Here is a 22084-nt window from a genome sequence, read left to right on the forward strand (position 1 = left end):
ACATCCAATCAAAATTTTGAGATAGCCATTTTATTCAACTAGGTTGAAAGGTTCGGGGATTATATCTTTGAGGATGACAACCCCCCTCACATCCCTCAGGGCAAGGGTTGTAAGTTGTGCCGTGGGGACATATAAGGTATATATAGAAAGGGTGATCGTATAAACCTCGGAGGGGGCTCATTGGATTAGTAATCAGAAGTTCTAGTAACCTTTTTAAGACTCAGAGTGATTTTAGGTTGGATAACCCCCCACATACACACACTTCGTATTTTCCCGAAATGAATTTGATAGAAATTTTAAGATGGTCATTTGTTGTCGTAGACACTTCGAAAACAGCTCATTTGGTTGGAAATTAAAAGAGCTAGTGCCCTTTTTAGTATTCGGAAGTGATTGGAAGACAACTAACCCCACACCACCCCCATCATTTCCCCAAACACATCCAATAAAAACTTTGAGATAGCCATTTAGTTCAACGTAATTGAAAGGAGTGGAAATTATTTCTTTGAGGATGACAACCCGCCACAGCCATCAGGGCAAGGGTTGTAAGTTTTGCCCTAGGGGCATATAATGTATATTGAAAGGGTGATCGTATAAACTTCGGAGGAGCTCGTTGGAATGGTAATCAGAAGTTCTAGTGCCCTTTTTAAGATTTAGCCCTTTTTATGAGTCAAAACTGATTGGACGGCAACAAGCCCACCCCCTCTCCCACGCCCATCAAATCCCAAAACATCTAATCAAAATTTTGAGATGACTATTTTGTTCAGTGTAGTTGAAAGGCTTGGAAATTATGTCATTGACACCCCATAAAAGAGGTGAGTTGCTTGTCAAGGACCTATGGAGATTATCAGCTGAGCTGCATTTCCTTGTTTACTGAAATACGTATATGTAATTTAACATGAAAGCCTTTGCATTATTTTTTTTAGATAAATGATAGGAATACTGATAAGAATGATAGGAATAAATGATAGCTATGTTTCTCCTGCCGGCGGAAAAATGATCGAATAGTACCGTCAAGCTATTGATATGTCTATTTGAAAGTGGAGGTCTCTAAAGCTGATAAATGATAAAATGATAGAAATTTTCTTTCAAATTGATCGAAATTCTCTATCAAATTCCCTAAATTAATAGTAATTCCCTGTGAAAACAAAGTGATTTGTTTTAGATTTTAATCTAAAGAAGAATGCAAATAATACGTTTGGCCAAAGTGGAAGCTTTTATATATTTTAGCTTGTTTTGTTGGAGAAGTGAATTTTTTCATCGATGCTCAAAAGCAAAAATGAACCGAATATTCGCCCACTTGCAGACATTTTTTTCCCTCTAGTTGGGAAGTGAAATCTGGCTGCTGAAACAAAATTCAACTTCCGTCTGGACTTAGGTTAAGTTCAGTAGTTCCCTTTTTAAGAGTCAGAGTGATCTGATGGCAACTAGCCCCCCCCCCACCTCCCCGCCAACCCTCTTTTCCCCAAATACGCCCGATCTATTTTTTTTGTGTAACTTAGAACTTAGATTAAGGTTACAGAAGTAGAAAATAATTTCTATGACCAACTGGTCTCAGCTGTTATTGTCCTCGTTTCTCTCTTCTTTGCGTTTTTTTTTTTGGGGGGGGGGGGTTAACAACAGAAAAAAATGTGACTTGCTTGTCAAGGAAACAAGCAGTCAAATTTCTATTTCCTGTAAACAAAGTTCCATACATGGAGTTTAAAATCTAAAAAGAAGTTAAGTAATTCTATAAGAAAAACTGTATTACACCTTTTTATAGTTTTTCATAGTGATGACCTTATTATGCTTGTAGGTTTCGATCGGTACATCAAGCTTTGGGATACTGAGACAGGCCAGTGTATATCACGTTTCACAAATAAGAAGGTAGCCTATTGTGTGAAATTCAATCCCGATGAAGATAAACAGAATTTGTTTGTATGTGGAACATCAGACAATAAAATCATCTCGGTAAGTAGACACAGCCTATTTACATTCTTCTTTTATTTTTAATCTTTTTCACTTTCATTCTTTTTTCATTCATTCATTCTGGATTTTATTGTTCTCTCTCTGGTTAATTAAAAATAGCCTGAAATAAGTTTTTCAAAGAAGAATAAAGAGTTATATCAAATCAAAGACAATGTAAAATAAATTCAAATAATGATTCAAGCGTAAACGAACATAAATCACTATTAATAGATAAATCAAACCTAAAACGAGCAGAAATTCAAATGATTAATAAAAGTCAAACCTAAAACGGACAGAAACTACCACAAAAAAGACTAACGCCTCTTAGCCATTTAAAGACCGGAACGTCATTTGCGTTTTACCAAAAATAATTTTCATTCTGAGCTTTGTGTTTTTACTCGTCACAACATCAGTAAAAAAAGAAGAAAAGAAAATCACCATAATAACCGAGATTACTGAAAATAAATAATTAATGTAGACTGACAGTTTTATATATGTCGATGACCTGAAGGTCTCAGCAATTTTGGATTTATAAACCATATAAAAACGGAAAAGGTTGAAAAATCTTTTGTGTTTTGAATATAATTTATTAAAAACAAACTTTCCGAAAAAGAAGTTTTCTAAAGAAAAGTAAAAGCCATATTAAACTTAAGACAAAAATAAATAGAGACCTAAAATAACTTCAAACTCTAAACGACCAGAAATTAATATTAAAGAGTAAATGAAATTTTAATAAATGAAATTTTTTATTTTATTGATGAAATAGTGGTTCATTTTTTGTTTGTTCTGTATCAATGAGGATGTTCAATTTTATTTATAAGTCTTGCCCAGTAGTCGAGCTTGTCTCTCCATTTGGGCAAGTTGAAGATTTTGATGAATATGAATTTTTGAATAAATGAATCTGAATCTGAAATCCAAAACGAACAGAAATTAAATAAACAATCACGGCAAAAAAAACATAGAACAGGTACTAATGTAAATGAGTAAATAAATCTTAAAACGAGTAAAGCTTAAGTTGAATATGCAAATCAAGCTTAAAACGAACAAAAATATTTTGCTATTGAAGCATAAATGAAACCCAAAACGAACAGAAATTAACTAAACAATCATAGCAAACAAACATAAAGTAGGTACTAATATAAATGAGTAAATAAATATAAAAACGATTTAAATTTAAATTGGATATGCAAATCAAGTTGGAACCGAAAAAAAATCTACAAATATAAGTTTGGGTCTTGCCTCCTTCTCTCATTGTATAAGTCTAAAATCTACTGCTTCATTGGCGCTATTTTCAATAAAATTGCTATGTCAAATTTTTATTGGATGGGTTTGGTGCGGGGGACTAGTTGACCTCCGATGTCTTTTGACTTCGGGAGTTTATACGAGCAGCCCTTCCATAAAAATCATATATGCCCCCAGGGCATAACTCACAACGCCTGCCCCTGGGTCCTGGGTGGTTGTGTCCACCCGGGAGTTTGTTATCTAGTCCTTGAACTAAGATTTAAATTTTTATCGGGTGCATTTGGGGAAAAAAGGGCGTGGGGGCTATTTGCCCTATGATCACTTTTAACTCCTAAAAAGGGCACAATAACTTCCGATTTTCCCATCGAATGAGCCTTCTCCGAAGTTTGTACTACCATCCCTTCCATAAAAATCTTATATGTCCCCGGGGTATAATTTACAAGACTTGCCCCCAGATTTTAGTGGGCTGTGTTATTCTTGGAATCTTTGTTGGATGATTTTTGGTCTGTTTTAAACAAAATATCTATATAGAAAAATTAGATTTTTTTGGGGAAAAAATGCACCCATTTTTCGGGTGCATTTGGGAAAAGGGGGTTGGCGGGGGGGGGGCTAGTTGCCATCGAATCACTTTGACTCTTAAAAAGGGAAGTAGAACCTTCCATCTCTAATTATTTGAATCTTCTCTGAGGCTTATTCGACCACTTCTTCCACAAAACTCTATATGCTTCCAAGGCGTAAGTTACAACCCTTCCCCAGGCTATGGGTGGGGTTATTTTGACCCCGTAGCTTTTGTTATCTGATCGTTAGACTATTTCAAACAAACTGGCAATCTCAAAATTTTGATCGGATGAATTTGGGGAAAGGAGTGTGGGTGGAGGGGGCAGGGGGAGTAGATGCCCTCCGCCCACCTCTAAAGTTTATACGACCTTCCCTTCCATAAAACCTTATATGATCCCGGGGTATAACTTAAAACTATTGCCTCCGTGCTCTGGGGGTTTGTTGTCGACCACGGAGTTTTTATTATCTGATTTTTGAACGATTTTTTACAAAATGACTACCTCAAAATTTTTATCGGATGGGTTTTGTTGGAAAAAGCGTGGGGAGGGGTGCTAGTTTCCCTCCGATCTCTTTTGAATCTTAAAAAGGGAACTAGAACTTCCAAATTCTAATCAAATGAGCCCTCTCCGAAGTTTATACGAGCATCACTTCTATAAGAACCATATATGCCCACAGGGCATAACTTACAACGCCTGCCCCCTGGGCCCTGGGGGATTCTGTCGACCCTGGAGTTTTTATTAATGATCTTTGAACTATTTTTAACAAAATGGCTATCTGAAAATTTTAATGGGATTTACTTTTGGAAAAAGGACGTGGGAGGGGAGTTATTTGCCCTTCGGTCTGTTTTGACTCTTAAAAGGTGAACTAGAGCTTTCAGTTTCAATCAAATTAACCCTCCCTGAAGTTTATACATCCTTTTATAAGAAACAAATATATCCCCAGTGCATAACTTACAACGCCTGCCCCCGGGCCCTGGGGAGCAGTGTCGACCTCGGAGTGTCTTCTTACCTTAGACAATTCGAGCCTTTTCTTGATGTCATGACGTCACAACATGTTCGATACAGCCACCCTGAGAAAAATACGAATTTCTTAAAGTTGTGACCTATTTAGATCGTTGTTTGTGGTCAGGAATATTAATTGGCAGTTTCAAAAAGAAAAAAAAACTATGTAGCCGGGAATGAGGCTAGGCCTCGGCATGGCTACGCGACAGGCTTATATATATTAATTCTCATTGTCACTTATCTTGTAACCGCAGACATTGTGTGTCTCTTGATGTCATGGTGTCACTATAGGTTCGATACAACCACCATGGAGAACATACAAATCAGACAGTTCGTCGTAAGGAACTGTAAGTGTGGGGTGACTCGGCTCAATAGTAACCAAAACTCTAAAAAACTGAATTTTGATTTTAATAGATACATCAAAAGAATCGGATTTTGAACTGATTTCAAATGTATAAGTTTCAAGTTTAGTACTACCCATCAAACCCTCGTTTTAAGTCCTACCCAAAGCTACGAGCCTGAGAATGTATGCCTTATTCTCGAAAAAAGGGGGAAACACCCCTAAAAGTCATATAATCTTGTTGAAAATCACACCATCAGATTCAGCGTATCAGAGAACCCTACTGTAGAGGTTTCAAGCTCCTCTCTACACAAATTTGGATTTTTTTTTGGCCAGAAGAAAGATCACGGATGCGTGTTTATTTTTTTTTTTTTTATGGCACTTGGTATTTTACTAAGTGCCATATAGCAATCGCAGTTTCTGTCCGTCGGTCTGTCGGTCCTGGTTTTGCTAGTTCGGGCACTTCCAGATAAGCTAGGACGATGAAAGTTGGCTGGCATATCAGGGACCGAACCAGATTAATTTAGAAATAGTTACTTCTCTGATTCAACCCTCTGGGGGGGGGGGGTGGAGCGCCAGTTAATTTGGAAAAATTAGAAAAAATAGGTATTTTTAACTTACGAACGGATCGGATCTTAATGAAATTTAATATTTAGAAAGATCTCGTGTCTCAGAGCTCTTATTGTAAATCCCGACCAGATCCGCTGACATTGGGGGGCAGCGGAGGGGTAAACCGGAAGTCTTGGAAAACGCATAGAGTGGAGAGATCGGGATGAAAATTAGTTGGGAGAATAAGTACAAGTCCTAGCTACGTGATTGACATAATCAGAACGGATCCGCTCCCTTTCGGGGGGTTTTATGAAGGGGGGATTAATCCGGTTAATTTGGAAAAATTAAAAAAATGAGTTATTTTTAACTTAGGAACGTGTGATCGGATCTTAATGAAATTTCATATTTAGAAGGACCTCGTGTCTCAGAGCTCTTTTTTAAATCCCGACCAGATCCGTTGACATTAGGGGAGTTGGAGGGGGAAACCAGAGATCTTGGAAAACGCTGAGAGTGGAGAGATCGGGATGAAACTTGGTGGGAAGAATAAGCACAAGTCCTAGATACGTGATTGACACAACCGGATCCACTCTTTTTGGGGGAGTCGGGCAGGGGGGGGAGATTTCCAGTGCTTTGGCGAGTTCAGTGCTTCTGGACGTGCTAGGACGATGAAAATTGGTAGGCGTGTCAGGAACCTGTACAAATTGACTTGATAACAGTCGTTTCCCCGATTTGACCATCTGGGGGGGGGGCTGGAGGGAGGGGAAATCGTGAAAATAGATCTTACGAATGGGTGATCGGATCTTAATAAAACTTGATATATAGAAAGATCTCATGTCTCATGTGCTCGATTTTTAATTCGCATCGAATCCTGGGATATGGGGGAATGGAGGGGGGAAACGGAAATGGGAAATTGTGAAAATATGAGGTATGTTGATCTTACGAATGGGTGATCGGAGCTTAATGAAACTTGATATATAGAAAGATCTCATGTCTCAAATGCTCGATTTTTAATTTGAATCGGATCCTGGGACATGGGGGTGGAGGGGGGAAACGGAAATCTTGGAAATCGAAAATCTAGGAAAACGCTTAGAGTGGGGAGACCGGGATGAAAATTGATGAGAAGAATAAGCACAAGTTCTAGATACTTGATTGACATAACCGAACCGGATCCGCTCTCTTTGGGGGAGTTGGGGGGATTTATACTGCTTTGGCGAGTTTGAGAATAAACACAAGTTATAGATACGTGATTGACGTAAGCGGAATGGATCCGATCTCTTTGGGGGAGCTGGAGCGATCTCTAGTGCCTTGGCAAGTTCGGTGCTTCATGATCTGCTTGGACGATGAAATCGTTAACTCTCGTACCGAGTCTAATTTTGGGTTCCGACCTCTTCCTAAGATCCATATGAGCTCTTGGCTCTTGTTTTCCCCAGGGGGTGATCGTATCGACCCAGTGATCCTAGAATTTCGCAAGAGGGCTCATTCGAACGGAAATTAAAAATTCTAGTGTCCTTTTTAAGTGACCAGAAAAATTGGAGGGCAACTAGGTTCCTTCCCACGCTCATTTTTCCCAAAGTCACCGGATCAAAATTTTGAGATAGACATTTTGTTCAACATAGTCGAAATATCTAATACCTATGTCTTTGAGGACGACTTAACCCCCCATAGTCCCTGGGATAAGGGCTGCAAGTTATGAACTTTGCCCATTGTTTACACATAGTACTTGTTATTGGTAAGTATACAAACGTTTTCAGGGGTGATTTTTTCTGGTGGGGGTGGGGAGATTGGGTTAACTGGGAGGATCTTTTCATGGAGGAAGTTTGATGCGGTAAGATAATTTCTATGAAGGGTGCGCTGGATATCCCAGCATTATTTAAAAAACGATTAGAAATTAAATTAAAAAAAAACAAGTTGTTTCAACTAAAAGTAAGAAGTAACATTAAAAATTGAAACGAACAGAAATTAGTACGTATATGAGGGGGTTCGTCCCCTCGTTAATGCCTCGCTGTTTACGCTAAAGTATTTTTAGTGATTTCAAAAGAGCTATTTATTCTAATTAAACGGCCTTTGTGATTCAGGGGTCATTCTTCAAGAATTGGAACAAAATTCTAGCTTTAGCGTAAAGAGCGAGGTATTGACGAGGGGATGAACTTCCTCATATTACGTATATGAGGAAGTTCGTCCCCTCGTCAATGCCTCGCTCTTTACGCTACAGTTCAAATTTTGTTAAATAATGGTCGATATAAGCAATAATCTGTTTGTGTTATTTTCCGGCCAATCTTGGCATTTAAATTTACCTTAAGCAGCTTTATAACTATGATTTTTATGGGATAATAAACCAAAGATATTGTATGTGTTCGGCTTGTGGTTGTCATTAAATAATAAAAAAAGTTTTTTCCAACTGAAAGTAAGGAATAACTTTGAACTTAAAACGAACATAAACTATTACGTATGGCTTTTTAAAGATCTTTTCCTTTATTCATTTCAGTCATTTGAGAATCGTTGAAGTGGCGACTCTCATTTTCATAAAAATAGTTTCGACCTCTTTGGCCGTTTTGTTACTATGCCTTACAAAATTAGTTCCGCAGATATCGCTAATTTAAGTTACGTTGGGGAATTTTTCGAAGGAGAAATTTCTCGCGGGGGAAGGGAATTTTCCGTGGAGGGGGGCTGGATTTCCTGACATTATTATAAAACGATCAGCAATTAAATAAAAAACAATAAGAAGCAACATTAAAACTTAAAAATGAGCAGAAAATATTACGTATATGAGATGGGTTGCCTCTCCTCACTAGCTCGCTCTCACTCTAAAGTTTCTTTTTAATTTTTAAAAGAGGCTAGTATTCTAATTAAATAGGATTCGTTTTTCAGGATTCTTTCTTAAACAACTGAAACAAAAATTAAACTTAGAATATTATAGGATTATTATTAGTTTAAAAAAAAGTAAAATTAATATGTAAGTTTGTTTTAATTATTCATATACGGTAAGCCAAATTGAAAACCTGCATTAATTCAAAAACTTTGAGAATTTAAATAACTAAAAACAAAACTATTTTTTTAGCTGAAAGTAAGGAGCGACATTAAAACTTAAAACGAACAGAAAATTTTCTGTATATGAAAGGGGCTGTCCCCTCCTCAACTCCCCACTCTTTACGCTAAAGTTTATATATATATATATATATATATATATATATATATATATATATATATATATATATATATATATATATATATATATATATATATATATATTTATATTTATATATTTATATTTATATTTATATATATATATATTTATCCTCTGTTGGCTACTCTTTCTTCAGGGAAATAAAAGACTTCATAGTAAATAAATAAAACGTCTAAGGTTCCCACAAGCTTGTAAAGGTTCCCAATAACCTTAAAGACTTGCGTAGTTTACGGCATCTTTGTAGGTTTGTACTGCAGTTTGGGCCATAGTTTGTTGGATTCGATGTGATGCCGTTGTTCTTTTAACGTAATATTTATTTCTTCTTCATTTTTATTCTTGAATCCTTCTTATTCTCGCTGTCACTCGTCTTCTTCGTCTTACAGCACAATTGTTTGTTCTTCATTTTCATTTTGACACGTTCTGATATTCGCTTTTGGGTGTCTGTTGACTGTACAATTCTTTGTTCTCCACTTTCATTTTTGACACTTTCTGATTTTCACTGATGCTTGTAATTCTCGCTTTCGCTTATATTCTAGCCACATATTTCTTTCTTCTCTCCGCCACTTTGCTTCTAACTACATGCTTCTTTGTTCTTCATTTTCCTGTCTGATTCGTATTCGTCCTGATCCCCGTTGTCGCAAGTCAACAGCAAAGGTCGCATGTCCTTTGCTTTCGTATAGGGATCTTTCCAGCTATTTGGAAGAAGCTTACGTTAGAATAATTGCGAAGGTTACCAACCCTAAGAGCTGTGACGAACTTAGACATATTTCGCAAACACCATGCCTGGCAAAAGTGGCCGAGACCTTTATCATGATGGTCTGACTTGATCAAATCAAGGGATTTATTGACCAGAGACAATAAGGCGGACTGAAAGACTGTGATACATCAGTGTACCTAGTGCGGATGTACGGTAGTCTCGTCAAGTGGGTCGAAAAGGTCACAGTTTTGTAGACCTTGGTGCCATAGATTTCCGAAAGGCATTTGATTTAATCAATCAAATTGTAGCTGCCCTTAATCTCAAGCTAATGGGGGCTAAGGAATAAACTCTTACGCTCGTGTTGGACTTTCTCATTCAGAGGATGCATCGTGTGTTTGCTCTCTACAAAGGTGATAGTAATTCCGAATCGTCCTCATCCACCTGTGGAGCCCCTCAAGGCACTAAGCTTGCAGCTATTGTATTCTTGTCTGTAATTAACTTTCTCATAGCTGACTATGACGACCGCTACAAGTTCGTGGACGACCTGTCATTTATCCTGAAATATTTAGTACAAAACGGAGTTGTGACGCCACAATACAGTTCAAATTTTTCAGTGTTTTCACAAAAGAGTGCGTGGAGCTAAATCTTGATATTAATGTGAACAAGTCGAAGATAGTGCACTTTAACCCGCTAAAAAGTGATGTTACGGAACCAAATGTTCCAGTCCTTCTAACAAACAGTATCAAGATCCTTGGAGTTACTTTCTCCAATGACTTCAGCTTTGCTGCACATATCGAAAACTTGGTTAAAAGTGCAGACGCTACTCTACAGACTTTAAACGGTATGCGTAAGTTTAGTGCGAACACAGAGAGTATTAAGTGTCCATACGTAGCTTATGTCCGTCTTTTTTGGGTGCCCTCAATACTTAAAACAGTGTATCTTTGTCAGGAGCTTGAATCGGTTCAGAAGCGAGCGGTATCGACCATCTTGGGCCGCCGTGACATCCCCTACGAAAAGGCTCTGGAATTGCTAGGACTGTCGTCACTCCAAAACCGGTACGAAACTCTGATAATGAGTTTTGGAAAGTTCTTGCTTTCTAAATCTCAGCACCGTGACATTCTACCTGATCAACCTCTACCATCAAGAACGAGAAAGCAAGATAAGTTAGTTCCCGTTAAAGCAAGAACAAACCGTTATGGTAATTCTTTCGTCCCGGTTTTCGTCAAAATGTACAATAAGAGTTAATATTTATAGTTAGATTTATATTTAAAAGTATAGTTTGATTTTGAATACGTTGTAAAGAAACACAAATCAGCGATATCTGTCAAGTTTTTGCTATTAAACCTGTCTACTGCTACTACTACTACTACTTGTCATAGCATATTTTTTGTTTATCACTTTCTTTTCTGACTCTTTGTAATTTTCGCTGCTTTTTATGTTTGAATCACGTATTTCTTTTTTCTTCAATTTCGTTTTTGACTCGTTGCAATTATCATTTATGGAAGTGTTCTAACCACATATCTCTTTACTCTTCATTTTCTTTATCACTACTTGTGACATTTTTCAGTGTCCTTTCCCATAGCTTCTCAAAGTTTCCTTTTCTCATTTGATGGTCTAGGTTGTTTATTTTTACTTGTGAATTTACATGTCTCAAGTCGTACTCTTGATCTCGTCTCATTTGATCGTTCAATTTGTTCATTCTAAGCAATTGTTAATTTACGCTTTTGTCCTCAAGGTATTATGGAACGGCTTAAGACACCTTCTTTGTTCTTCACTTTCGTTTTGATTCCTCCTCGTTGTCGCATGTCTTGTTGCTGCATGTTTTTTGTTTTTCATTTTTGTTTTGATGCGTTGTAATCTTCCTGTCGCTTATCTTTTAATTATGAAATATCCTGCCGCTGATATTTATAACCGATATTTATATTCCTTTGTTCTTCAATTCTGTTTTTGACTCGTTGTAACGATTATTAAGGCTTTAAACGAATTTTCTTTTCGAATTTTTGACCAGTGTAGGTCGTTTTTACAGGTCAAAAAGTCCTAGGGGGCCAATTTTCAAAAAATAAAATAAAATGGAGTCGTTTTCAAGAAAAAATTATAATTAAATAAATTGCATGAATGCACAATCCTTGCTCGTTTACAGAGAACTATTTGAATTTTTTCATGGTTTCTTTGAAAGGTGCATAAAAATCTATTTGATATTTAACATTTGTTATCCAAAAACAGTGGTGTCAGTTTATAGAATTTCGGGTGGGTAATATAATTCTTAAAACATTTGTGGGGGGTGTACAATTTTGCTGTTCTTCCAGTTTTTTCAACGTTTGAATTTTCCTGTCGCTTATATTTATATAAATATTATATATGGCTCGTGGTTTACCCTTCAAAACGTATATAAAAACATATTCGATCTTTAGCATTTTTTTTTCAAATACAGTGGTGTCAACTTATAGAACTTCAGGTGGGGATATAATTCTCAAAACATTGGGGGGGGTGTAATTTGCTGTTTTCCTTGTTTTTTCAACGGCAATGTCAAAAAAAGCACAATGAAAATACAAAAAATAGAATTTTTCTCGTTAGAGGACGAGAGGAAAAAAAACGTGTGTGGCAATTTAAAGTGAAGTTTTCAGAATTTCCAGACAAGCTTTCGCAGTATTATATGTGTGATATTCTAAATTATGTCTGTGAGTAGTTTTGTTTATCTTTTGCTCATGTTTTCAGCACCATGCTTATAGACGTTAGGCCCTTAACCACTCTAACATCTATTTGAACTTTTTATCAGAACAAATGCAGTAAACAATAAAATAACTTAACAGAATTAGGTAGAAAGTTGATGGATGTCCAGCTCTGATAGTGTATACGCGAGATTGTTCTTCGAAAGAATTGGTATGAACTTCTGCTGCCTAAAAACTGATATCTAAAAAGCCGAGGCCACTTAATGTGGACACAGAAGGACTAACATAAAAATAATTAGGCATTTATAAGTCTAAGTGGTAAAAAAAAAAACTAACTATGCGATTCGAAACTAGCCAACATAGAAACTGTGGAAGTGAATTGTGAATTTACACACATTTCCTGTACATGTATATTACACAGGATATTGAAGCCAGATATTCAGAGAAAACAAAGACACTCAATAATCTCAAAGAAAATGGATAAAACTTCTTGTAAATGTGAAATTCAAATAAACCGTCAGTAGAAATTGTTTATCGCCAAAACTCAGATAATTGCAGGTAATATCTTTGATTAAAAATTTATTCGTTAAACTTTTGCTTGGTGTCTTTCGGGCTTTTAGCTAATTTTGGACTTCTTAAACTTCAGGAACCTGTCAACGTTGCCTTTACAATTCCAACAATCCTCTGGCTTTGTAAACCCCGAGGATGTGAAGTCCATTGATATTTTCGAACGAATTTCATGCCAAAACTCAAATAATTGTTTATCGCCAAAACAATTTTATTCAAGTATGTCTATCCATCTAAACGTTTTCTTATGATCTGCCACCTCAGGTACCGATCTTCTGATTTGCTGCCTTCGGTCGGGAGTGCATTGCGTGGCTTGGAGCAAATCATCCGACGCTTCCTGTGTTGAGCTTATAGAATCGCACCATTAACTCCCGTTTAAAACCAAATAACCCGCAACACCAGAAATTGAATACCTGTACTCAGGATTTCAAGTCTAACGCCCTAACCATTCGGCTAGAACTCTTTCTATCCATATGTATTTATTTTTTATGTATATACTTTGTTATGTGATTTTTTGTGCGAAATCAAGTTTGATTGATATTTTTTAAAACTGTGATTAATCTGTCTTTTTTCTTTTCAGTGGGACGTAAGGACAGGTGAAATTACCCAAGAATATAATAGGCATTTGGGTGCTGTGAATGCCCTAGCATTTATTGATGAAAACAGACGTTTTGTGACAACTTCAGATGACAAGTCTCTCAGAGTCTGGGAATGGTATGTCCCTTCTCATAGTATTGTCAGCTGATTAGCGCTCATCCTCACACTAGTAGCTGAGTTCATACACTTAGTCAGCTAATTAATGATATTGCAATTCGACTTCAGTGTCGCCAACCTAGTGGTGAACACCTATGCTGGTTTTAGTTCCCGAAAATTCTCCATAGAGGGGAATATAATCAACCAGTACATACCCAGTGACAATGTTTATACATAGATAGCTTTTTTAACAACTGGACAACAAATTCAAAAATTAAAAGTGCATACAACATTATATACCTCCCGCAAGGCTTAGTGCTTGAAAGTGGAGGGTTTTATGGAGTTGTTGAGGGTTCTTTCAAGATTAGGACTTGCTATAATCATCATTCTGATAGTAGATTCAAATCGGAACTCCATCAATTCTTTTATTCAGTTAAGCTGGTTTACACTGAAAAGAAATAATAGAATTGAATGCTTAAATATTAACAAAGGAAAACATTTAAATAAAACAAAAAGAAAATGAAAAAAAACATCGCCTAACCTACCTAATAGAGCTGCAAAACAGACAGAATAGAGATTCTATTTTCTGTTTCTGGCTTTTTGTTAGGTTGGCAGACGTCTGTATTGCAGACGTTTGTCTGGTGAGTAAGTTATTGTTAAGTAGTAATTCCTCTAGAAGTATACGAAATCTCTAGGTGATTCCAAAGTTAATTATGTTTTTATTGGTAAAAACGGGATTGGTTAATATTGAATAACACATCCCAAAAAAGCCTCACTTTTCCCTCTATCTGACATTGAACACTGACCATTCTAAAAAAGGACATTGGAAGATAGAATACTTTTATTCTAGTGCAATTATTTGCCCCCCCCCCCTATAAAATATTTCTAATTCTATTCTTACAGTCCCAATGACATAGAGTAACTAACTCATTTAAAGGCTGTTAAGGTGATCTTTGTTTGCGATTTTTGCTGAAAATCCCCTATAGGTTAGAATACTAAATTTCATAGAATTTAAGTAACAGACGCTTTGTTTTTCACATGGTAGATTTATTCATTGCGTCAGAGTTATTACATAGTCTTTATTTTTTGTTTTTAGCGCTGTACACACCTAGCTATATGCCGACAAAATATCCTTAATGTTTCTTTTCTTTTTACTAGGCGTAGACCCATTTTTTTTTCTTTTTGCATGCAATAGTACAAATACCAAATATGCTGCCTATCTGCATAAGAATATTTTTTTTTTTTTTTGCATGCAATAGTACAAACACCAAATATGCTGCCTATCTGCATAAGAATATGGATATGTGTATAGATGGCGGCAAGACGTAACAATCATTGATAAATGATACTAAAGTCCAAACGTCCATAAGGTTGTATTAAGAGAGTAGAAATAACATATATTTCCATGTGCCATAACCCCACCTTAACATCTGTAAAACAAATTTCTGAAAGAAACTATTCAAAAATTCGGATAATTAATGTCATAATGTTATATTATGAGAAATTTTCTGTTAAAATATTCGTCTTCATCGGTTGCAATTTTACTCTTCTATTTTCATACCCGCTTGCGTTTTTCAAACACAAAAGAAAGGGTCATGGAGTTTGATTGCCTAAAATAACATTATTTGGTGTCTATATGCTCCAAGGTCTGTAGGTCTCTATTGTATCTGAAGGTCATTGAACTCTTTAATATACTACTACTACTAATAACAACTCACTGCGCCATCAGGGTGCCTGTGGCCAGCATAACCACACACGCTCCTCCTCTATCCCAATATATTCAAAGCCTCACTCTTTACAGCTTCCCAACAAGTTCCCATTTCCCTTAAATCTTTACTTTCGACATCGTCCCAACTCATTTGAGACATCCTAATCTTCGTTTGGCTCTAGACGGTTGGCTGACAAAGATGATCTTTGGCAATGTGTCTTCCCTTCATCCGCCAAGTGTCTCCATCTCACAGCTATATTTTTATTCGATATAAAAAATTTGTAGAATCTAAGGTCTATGGATGTTAATTTGGTTCTAAGGTCATTGTACATCCTCAGTAAAGGAATATAATCTATATTTTTATTTAAAAAGAGAATTTGCAGGATCCAAGGTTTGCAGATCTGTTTTTTTGGCTCTGAGTCTTTGTGTATTTTTAATATAGGAGTATATACTGCTGTAATTGCTTCAAAATTTAAATCTGTATGTGTCTTTTTGGATTTAAGGTTATTGGTATGGGATTAGAATACTGTCATGTAAATTTCTATTGAACCAAGAGAGTTTGCAGAATTTGAAGTCTACAAACGTCAATTTCATTGTATATGTTTAATATAAGAACATATACTGCCATCTGTATTTTTGTTTTATCAAGGAACTATAGATTCTAAAATCTATTTGTTTCTAAGATCTTTTAACGGGTCTATTTTTGCGCTAAATAAGGCTCTTTCAAAATACCGAGCTAGTGTTTTCGTGCTTCTTGTTCCTAGTTAACCCTCGTCTTCGTGGCAACATAGAACCTGGTTTTACCTTTTGTCAGATAAGGGGTCCTTGGAAATCTAAAACAGCTCGTTGAGTTGTTGCTCTTCTGGGTCACCATAAAATTCATCTGTGTTACCAAATAGTATCTCAAGCGCAAGTTCATTATGTAGTTTTTTTTTTTTGTTTTTTTTTTAGAAAGAATGAGCATATATTTCCTGTTAAAGATAAGATTATACCAGCAATCATTCCTTTGGTTCCTTCTGAAAAGGGTTTTTGTGCAAACACTCCTTGGCTCTGAGAACCAGAAATGCTTTTGACCTTGGCCATTAATTTTGCATTAACCGGGCACTTTTTAGACTGAATTCGTCGTTAGCGCGAAAATAGGCTGTATATCCGTATTAATGTTTACCCCCATCTATATTTTGTCTGATCAAGAGAATCTTCGAAATCACAGTTATTTATTTGATTCAAGGTATTTGTATATCGATGATTGACTTCTTTCTATATTCCTACAGTGAGTTCTTTTCAGTATCAGGTATCTTATCTTATCGTATCAGGTATTTTTTAGCCAGATGAAGTTTTTTTTCATAAAGTTGTACTAAACAACAAGAAAAATTATCTTTTGAAAATGATCATTATTAGTAAATAACATAAAAAAGATTTTGATGGGTTCATAAAAATGAGTGCACCCAAAATAGAATATTCGCGATTTACTACACTTGGGTCTGTGAGGACTTCTGCCTGATCGAAAGTCATGTAGTGATTTTGTCTCGATTGTTGGGAATACAATTGGCATCAGCCCTACACAAGCCAACTAAACAGAACTTATCACTGACGCCGTTTTCGGTTTTCGGCTCTGGACCTTTTATTATTTATTTTATTATTAAAAAGAACCTGAATCTGACGAATAACCGAACAAAGTGTTGTAGCTACTACTACTTTTACAATTGAAACTCATTAAAGCACCAAGCCGCTTAAGACAATACATCTGTGCACGCCCATCCTCCAATATAATCTATTTTAATCTTCACTCTATACCCCCCCCTCCAACCCCCCATTGGGGCCCCCAACCCCCATTGTACTTCCTGGTTGAAGGGTCAAGAAACGGAGATCAGCACCACCGGTAGGGGCTTTAAAGTCTAATGGCGTATTCTTTTTTTTTTACTCTTGAAGCACCATGAAGCTCCACTTCCATCTAAGTGCTTTCATATGATCTCTTGCAGGGGTGGCGGTTGGAGGAGGGGTAATTGTGCTCATTCCCCCCATCCTCGCCTGTATTTTTAAAAATACCTTTTCTTTAGTATCTTCCGTAAAAAAAAAAGTTTTTTTTTATTTGCATTCCATTGGGGAAAAAACTGAGTAAAACGCAAATGCCCTTTCTCCTTCGAGATATGTGTAAACATTGTATTTTATCCCCACTTTACATTTACGTGCATTGGTGCTCCTGAATTCTTCTTACCCATTTTGAGAACGACCTGGTTTTTGTTTAGAGTAACATGGCAGCCCAAAATGTATAATTTTTGACAATCTGTCATACCTCGTATGCGACATAGCTTAATCATCTTTCTAGGGCTATCCATCTATATTCTGCAAATAAGTTTTTTAGTACGGTATTTTCAATTCAAAAAAAACTATTTTTATTTGAATTTTCCTTGGAAAAAAGACGGATAACCCTTGAAAGTGCGATCAAACCACATTTTGGTTACAGCTTATTGTTTGATATACGATCTGTGAAACAAATACGTAAAACGTTTCTCTGGACAATTCCTAAAAGTATTTTAGAAAACCAGGATTGCCATCCACTTTCACGATTTCTGATTCTACTTTAAAACAAAACTTGGAAAATATGCCCATTTTTTCCAATTTATCAAAAACATTTCTATGTGAGTATATTTTTAGTAATTATTGTTGCTTTCATGTAAAAATTATATTTCGCCAAAGAGATATTGTCGCCATACGTTTCCTTTTCATTTTGGATCATGTTTTAAATCACTTTTTCAGGGACATCCCAGTTGATATAAAATATATCGCAGACCCGACAATGCACAGTATGCCAGCTATTGCTGTTTCACCAAATCAAAAATGGATCGCTTGTCAATCTCTCGATAATAAGATAACTATCTTTTCGGCTTTAGAGAAATTTCGTATGTACAGGAAAAAGACATTCACAGGGCACATGGTAGCTGGCTATGCTTGTGGCTTGGACTTCAGCCCTGAAATGAGGTAAGGATATAGATTTAATATAGTATATGTCAAAGTCTACGTGTTAACTTTGATTCAGTGAACAAAAATAAGTCTTTCAAGTAGTTATTATTGCTTGTTTTTCAGAACATTTTTAAGCTTTATTTTTCAACGACTGATCAATTATTTGTTAACTAATTAAACAACTAACCGGTAGTTAATTAAAAATATTTAAAATAAAATAGAAAATTCAAATAAACGATTCATTGCACGGTATATTTAAACATGGGAAGAATATATGCCTCGTCCGCCGCGTCTTCTTCCATCTACTTTCAAAACATTTTATCGCCGTTGCGTCGCTGAATTATCTGAGCATTGCAGCTTTTTGAAAACTATTTACAGATTCAGACAAGTCAAAACTTCCTTCGGGGGTCAATGAATATTTCTGAAGGGAATGTATATTTGGGTGAATAGGGGGGGGGGGAACTTACTCGCTATCCTTCCTTTATTCCGAAGAATATTTCTTGAGACTAAAACATGGGTACTATTGCTAAAACTTGGGATTTATGGATTTTCATGCGTTGTGAAATATAAAGTTGCAATAATATATTTTATATTTTCACATTATTTTGAATTGTGGAATATCTTATCTAATTGCTCAGTTGCTATATTTTGTTAGTCGTATACAGGGATTTTATTTGTAGGGAAGGGGGGTGTTGTCGAACTTGTCAACACAGCTAAAAGTAGGTTATTTACGTGAAAATAATGTGAAATCATATGTGGCACCGTAAAAACGAGGGAGTCAAGCTCCATATTTCATAACTGCAACTAAAATGCTTCATAATATATATATTCCTTTTCTTTATTTAGGGAAAATATGCCTATGACTTGCATCAAAGAGTATGGGTAACTTACAAAAGTTGGAGCTGATGGTAGTATCGACAAAGAAAAACTATTTTCGCCATTTAGTGTTTTGCAAAACTTGGTATTTCTCTCAGTGTAATAATGGAAGAATTGACTTAGTTACTATAATTGGCAAAATTAGAGTACTAATGTGTCTGATCCTAATTCTGGAAAGAAGAATGATTACAGAGCTTAGAATAGAACAATCAGAAACGGTTCAATTTCTATTGTTCAAAGAAAAATTGAACAATTAGAGTAGTTAGAACAAAATAGAGCAATTAGTAAAATTATTCAGAAAAAAATTATAGAATAAAATAATCTAACATAGAAGAAGTAGAAACAATTAGAGGACAGAATGATTAGATAAATGGTGAGTAGAACATAGCTTGGGTGCTGCACTTCTAAGATAAATTTTAAATAGGATTTTACATGAGGCCAATTCTAATAGTTCTTTTACTTGACAAGCAAAATGTCTTTATGTTCATTATTTTAAAGTAATTGCCCATTAAACCAGTGTCGGGCTATGAAATTTAATTTTTTGGATCATTAATGACCAACTTTTACCATTAAGTAATGACCCAGTTTGATTATTAATAACCCAATTATTAATTTTGTGTTAAAATGCAAATCTGTTAAGAGTTTCGAAAGATTTGAATTAGATGACAAGTATTTTCAATGGGATTTCATTTATATTCCAATTAAAGAAAATCGAATAGACTGACGAGCATTTAAAAGATTATATTCCGAAAAGTTTATCGTTTTTATGTATTTAATTTGTCCTTTGGAAAACCAAAATCCTCCTTTTAGAGCTGAGTACCCTTTCAAGTCCAGCCGACAAGGTAAAGATTCTCAAAAGCCTTTCTGCTAGCCAAATCAAAACAGGATTCTTTTTTATTATTTTCTTTATATTTCTTCATTACCTTTTTATTAATTTTTTTTATACTATATACGCCAAAAGTAGTAGTAGTAGTAGTAAGTAAGTAAGACGGCACTAGACCCTTAAGGTCCAAACCGGTGGTGCTGATCTCCATTTCATGGCCCTGGAAGTGCAATGGGAGGTTGGGGGCCAACCATCCTGTGCTTTCACACACCCTTCCTGCTTACCTTCCCCAGGTTTCTCCAGGTACCCATTTAGAGCTGGGTCGACTCTGGCTGAGCTTACAGAGTCACTCCACTGACCTCCGTCCCAAACTAAATAACTGGTCACAACTGGGATTGAACCCGTGCCCCTTGGACACAGAATTCCCACGCCAGCGCGCCAACCACTCAGCCAGGACGCCAAATGGTTAATGTATTCGTCTTCAAGCCCTTTGTTAAGATCTGGCTTGAAGAACGCCAGTATATGTTGGCTGCGATACCTGAACGTGCAAAAAACAATGGTGATGCTGACGATGGAATCAAATTGCTTTCAAATCGTCTCTTAATCCTGTTCTTCGCTACGCTGCCCTAAGGCTCGAACTTGGCTTATGACTCACAGAGTGTGTGTCTGCTTATTTTCCTACCTGAATAAAAGAGAAGCTGTAACCCTCTTTAGTCTCCGGTTCTTAATGGCAAAGATTATCGAAACGTTACAAATCTTAACGACAAATTTCATCCTCTATAACTTGTATAATAACGTTGTTGGGCTATAGAAAACGTGTTAATTGCTAAAACCCAATTTCTATGAGTTTGATCTTGAATTATTTAAGACTAAACGGCTCCATATCTTTTCGGGAAAATTGGAATCCTGGGATATTGTGGGCTAAAAAACGATCTAGATAGGTCATAAGTTTGAGAAAATTCGTTTAGAGCCTTAGTTCTCGGGAAAAAAAATGTTTATGTGAGTGCTGTCATTTTTATGTACATCAATATTGTAATGACGTCACTTGTGTGGAAAAATTGACGATTTTCATGCATGGAGAAGTTTATATTAAATTGCTTAATGTGTAAAAACTGGTAATTACAAAAATATTCGCATATATTTTGACAAGGGATTGCAACGATTCAAAAACTTAAAAAAAAAACTGAAGCATAGTAGAAATCGCTGTTAGAAAATGGAACTACTTTAGTAATCAAATATCTTTGAAAAGACTAAGTATGAAAAGACATCGAATTGCGTAAAGAGCAAAAAACTGGTAATTGCAAAAATATTTCTATACATTTTAACTTTAAAAGACAAGCGACAATGAAAATCCATATATACAATCCTGCTGCGTGCCTGGTGCCGCGTCAGAATCGCAGTAGAAAAAGAGCAGCAAATTGTCTGCGGTTAGAAGACAAGCAATAATGAGAATCCATGTATAGAAGGCTGCCACGTGCTGAGTGGCAGGGCCTGGCGGCTGGTAATCGCAAAAATATTTGCATATATTAACAAGGGTATTAACAAGGGATTACAACAATTCAAAGGCTTTAAAAAAGAAAACCAAAATTTTGAAGCTTACTAGATATCGTTTCTAGAAATCGGTTTGCTTTAATAATCAAATATCTTTGAAAAGATTGAGTATGAAAATACAGCAAATTATCTCAAATTGTCTGCTGTTAAAAGACAAGTGACAATGGCGAAAATGAAAATCCATATATAGAAGCTTGCCGTGTAGCGAGTGCTGGGACCACGACCGCAGTATGAAAAGACATGTATTTGCATACATGCATATAATTGAACAAGGGATTACAACGATTCAGAGACTCTTAAAAAGAAAACCAAAATTTTCAAGCTTAGTAGATATCGTTGTTAGAAATCTGTTTGCTTTAGTAATCAAATATCTTTGAAAAGATTAAGTATGAAAATACAGCAAATTATCTCAAAATTTTCTGCGATTAAAAGACAAGCGACAGCGGTGATAGTGAGAATCCATATATAGAAGCAAGCCGCGTACCGAGTGTCTGGGCCCGATGGCTGGTAATTGCAAACATATTTGTATACATTTTAACAAGGGATTACGACAATTCAAAAACCTTAAAAAGAAAACAAAAGTTTCAAGCTTAGTTCATATCGTTGTTATAAATTGGACTAGCGGACATGCTTTAATAACAAAATATCTCTGAAAAGAATACTACTAACACGTCACCGCAGCACCAAGCCACCTGAGGCCAACACAGCTGCACACAGTCCT

At 36.0% G+C, this 22084-nt stretch overlaps 1 protein-coding gene across 1 annotated transcript in view; it reads left to right on the plus strand.

The window, feature by feature from the left end:
• The window catches only part of LOC136043960 (pre-mRNA-processing factor 17-like), a 72816-nt gene that overhangs the window by 49981 nt on the left and 751 nt on the right, over positions 1 to 22084 (plus strand). Inside the window, exons 7-9 of the mRNA XM_065729035.1 lie at positions 1793 to 1947; positions 13332 to 13465; positions 17910 to 18131. Of these exons, the coding sequence (XP_065585107.1) occupies positions 1793 to 1947; positions 13332 to 13465; positions 17910 to 18131 (511 nt within the window). The remainder of the gene's footprint in view (positions 1 to 1792; positions 1948 to 13331; positions 13466 to 17909; positions 18132 to 22084) is intronic.

Source organism: Artemia franciscana, chromosome 2 (genome assembly GCF_032884065.1).
Source record: "Artemia franciscana chromosome 2, ASM3288406v1, whole genome shotgun sequence".
NCBI lineage: Eukaryota > Metazoa > Arthropoda > Branchiopoda > Anostraca > Artemiidae > Artemia > Artemia franciscana.